We start from the raw sequence: 3,597 nt of genomic DNA, 5'->3' as shown, positions 1-3,597 counted from the left end.
AAAAAAAAAAAAAAAAAAAAAAAAAAAAAAACACTGTCCCATGGGGTCAGCGGCCCCTCTGGGGTCTGTCACTGTTACTAGGCCAGTTCTTCACCCTCTGCCTCATTATAAAGGACTGATACTACTCAGCCATAAAAAAAAGAACAAAATAATGCCATTTGCAGCAACGTGGATGCAACTAGAGATTATCATGCTAAGTGAAGTAAGTCAGACAGAGAAAGACAAATACCATCTGGAATCTAAAATATGGCACAAATGAACCTATCTATGAAACAGAAACAGACTTACAGACATAGAGAACAGACTTGTGGTTGGTTGCCAAGGGGGAAGGTTGTGAGGGAGGGAAGGTCTAGGAGTTTGGGATGAGCAGATGTAAACGAATATATAGGAAGGATAAACAACAAGGTCCTACTGTGTAGCATGGGGAACTATAGTCAATATCCTGTGATAAACCATAATGGAAAAGAATATTAAAAAAAAGAACGTCTACTATGTGTATAACTGAGTCACTCTGCTGACAGCAGAGATTGGCACAGTATTGTAAGTCCACTATACTTCAACAACAAAAAAGAAACATTAAAAAATAAAAAAGGACTGATAGGAGGCCAGACTCGTTCCCTCTGCTCCCCTGGGTCAGCCTCATGTGATGTCCAGCTGGCCAACATGCCTTATCCCGTGTGTCAAGCTATGGCATACGGAGAGATACTTAAAGACTAAATTGTTTTGTGGGAACCAACACAGGGAAGCCACATACCTCCATGGCCACAAGTCTGTGAGCACTCTGTCCAAGCCGTCCACCCCGAGAGCTGACAGTTGACCACACATTCCACCAGGCAGTGAAGGCTCATCCTCTGGGGCTTCTCCAAGTTATGCTGCAGATGGGAGGGAAATATGATTGTACTGGAGAATTCACAGCAACATCAAATCAAATCACTATCCTTTTATGGGATAATAATCTTTATTCTATGAGAATAATCTTTCTACATTTTTGTGGGGAAAAATATCCTGGCTTGTAGAAACTGATGGCAAGCCTAGAAAATGATGGTCCTTACTTCACGAAATAGAAACTTGTCAGCCCCAATTTTGTTTGATAAAATCCTCAACTTTAGAAGTAGATTGGCAGTTAAGGTACCGGGAAAGCAGGCAGTTATGTGACACAGAGATCTGTCCTGTCACTCAGCCAGCAAGGAACCAGGAGGATGCCTCACTGTTAAATTTAGGCTCCTTGCCCTCTGGATGGGCCAACAGTACATAGAGAGCTCAAATTAATAGCTACCTAGGCTAAAAAAATAAATAGAAAAAGAATAAAACTCAAATCTACAAACCATCTAAAGTTTGTAAAAAAAAAAAAAAACCAATTAGGCTAAAAACAATCATGGTCTTAATCAAGGGAAAAGTTGATGATACTGTTTCTTTTCCTCTTATCCTCTCTGAAATCCACATCTAGGCAAAATTACACATTTTCTAATGGCCAAGGTAGAAGAGGTCTTAGTGAAAGAATAAATCATCCAAGAAACACAGAAAGAATAACAAAAAATTCTGTTTTAGGAATCACACACTGTGTGATTGGGGAAAACGCTAACACTCAATACAAGTTAAATATTAGCAATGCCCACACTGAGGTAAAATTAATGATTATAGCATGATTACTTGCTAAGTGGGCAAAATAGAAATGACCACATGGGATCTATGATCCATTTGAGATATACGGGTATTCTAGTTAGGTTAATTTGGGACTTTAACATTCCTTAAATATTTGCTGGATATATGGGAATTTAGAAAGCAGAGAAACTGATTGTTCTATTAATGAATAGTTTATATCGCTCTTTGTATCAAAAGGAAAGGTTTATTATGTACACTAAATGTAAGATTTTCACTTATTTGGAGTTGTTGTAGATTGGTGATTTATTTGTCTTGAAGCAGACAACATCTTGAGAGGGAGATGAAATTAAACAAAATGTTAAAATAAATCACTGACACGTGGTAGACAGAACTCTGCCCTGTATTAGCCAGTCTCAGCATTTCATTAAATGGGATGTTCAATTTCAGATGGTCTAGTCTCAGGGCTGGTGTTGGTCCATGGTGATACTGTTGGTTTAAAGAGATGTTATGGCAATACTTAACAAGGTTGAATCAGGATCAGTGAGGAGGGTTTTGTTCTGATTTTAATTTGCACTTGTGGACTCTTCTTACTTAAGGAGAAATGGGACAACTTTTATTTTGCCGGTTTCCGTGGAAACCTGAGCTAACTGGCCCCACCTATGTCCAATTATTCCAAAGACTGTTTTAGTGATTCTTATAATGGGACAGCATATGGTCATCTTTATTTCTATTAAACTGCCCCCATCGTGCATTTCACTTATACGTTAGTAAGGAAACGCCAACTGTTTTGGAACAGGTTTGATTACAGTTTTTGTCCAAACTCCACATATTTTGTCATAGGGAAAAAAAGGGAGCAATAAAATTACAAAAATTCAAAAGCCACTAATTTGAAACTTGGTAGGCAGGCATTTTGACTTACCTTGAGAAGAAAAATGCAACTGTGCTAATTACCTAGCAATCATTTGCTAAGCAAATTAGCAAAGTATTCTAATAGCAAGTGTCAGTATTCATCTTATATGCAAGGAACAGTGTTTCCTATTTAGGCAAATGAATCACCTGCCCGATACAAAGAGTCATATTTAAATATTAGAGTCACCTGATGTCAATAGTTTGTTGGCAAATAAGTTCTTTAAAATAATGGAAAAAACTATATTTTTAATGAATCCCTTTCCCCAATGCAAAATGACCTTTCCTGGTCATTTTAACTAAGTTCAAACTAGTGAGATATAACTGTATGATACTAGTACCTCTACTCTAACTGAACCTACGCTGTGATGAGAAGAAATCAGACTGTCATTTATATCAAGCATTGTGGAGTTTGCAGACCAATATTCAAAAAAAAAAAAACCAAACCAACAAACAAAGCCATGGGTGTGGGATACAGATATACAGAACTCACCTGCTCGCATTGGTCCACACTAACAAGCTTGCCATCACTGCGCACACAGCTCAGAAGGCGGGTCCTGATGCCTTGCCCACAGGTCGCATTTTCACTCAGCTGGCACGTGCTCCATTCTACAGGCACAGGGTCACCACACTGAGTTTCAAAGTTATGACCATGTGAGCAAAATACAACAGATCTTTGATTCTCTGCATTGGTGGAGAAGGAGAGTGTGCACAGAATCCTAAACCCACTTTCAAGTGGCTTCTAAAAGCATCCTGCAATTCTTTTATTGAAAAACAATCAATCAGATCACCAAGTAACAAAGTGAGCTACCTTCCTAAGTTTGGTTTCTTGAGGTCAAAAGCCAAATAATTTTTAGAAACCATCTCATAGTTGGCTGAGGTAGGAAAAGAGAAACACTAAGCACAAGGCCAAAGGAAAACCAGTTTGGAATCATCTATTTGCTGGGGATAATTGAGAGAGGAACAAAAAAAAAACAACAACCAGAAATGATGCTAGTCTTTGATGTAAACTTGAAGATGTTTTCAAGGAATAAATATAATTTTCTAAATCATTTGGTATATTTGGTACATTGGAGCCAAGAGAGGTAA

General features: G+C 38.1%; 1 protein-coding gene across 1 annotated transcript in view; it reads right to left on the bottom strand.

The window, feature by feature from the left end:
- Positions 1–3,597, bottom strand: part of THSD7B (thrombospondin type 1 domain containing 7B) — a 701,170-nt gene that overhangs the window by 39,939 nt on the left and 657,634 nt on the right. The window contains exons 19-20 of the mRNA XM_007456952.1: positions 3,002–3,117; positions 755–872 (exon numbers count right to left, since the gene is read on the bottom strand). Coding sequence (XP_007457014.1) covers positions 755–872; positions 3,002–3,117 — 234 coding nt within the window. The remainder of the gene's footprint in view (positions 1–754; positions 873–3,001; positions 3,118–3,597) is intronic.

The sequence above is a fragment of the Lipotes vexillifer genome, unplaced genomic scaffold (assembly GCF_000442215.2).
Source record: "Lipotes vexillifer unplaced genomic scaffold, Lipotes_vexillifer_v1.1 scaffold1211, whole genome shotgun sequence".
In the NCBI taxonomy this organism is placed as follows: Eukaryota; Metazoa; Chordata; class Mammalia; order Artiodactyla; family Lipotidae; genus Lipotes; species Lipotes vexillifer.
This window is presented reverse-complemented; position numbering and strand designations above follow the sequence as displayed.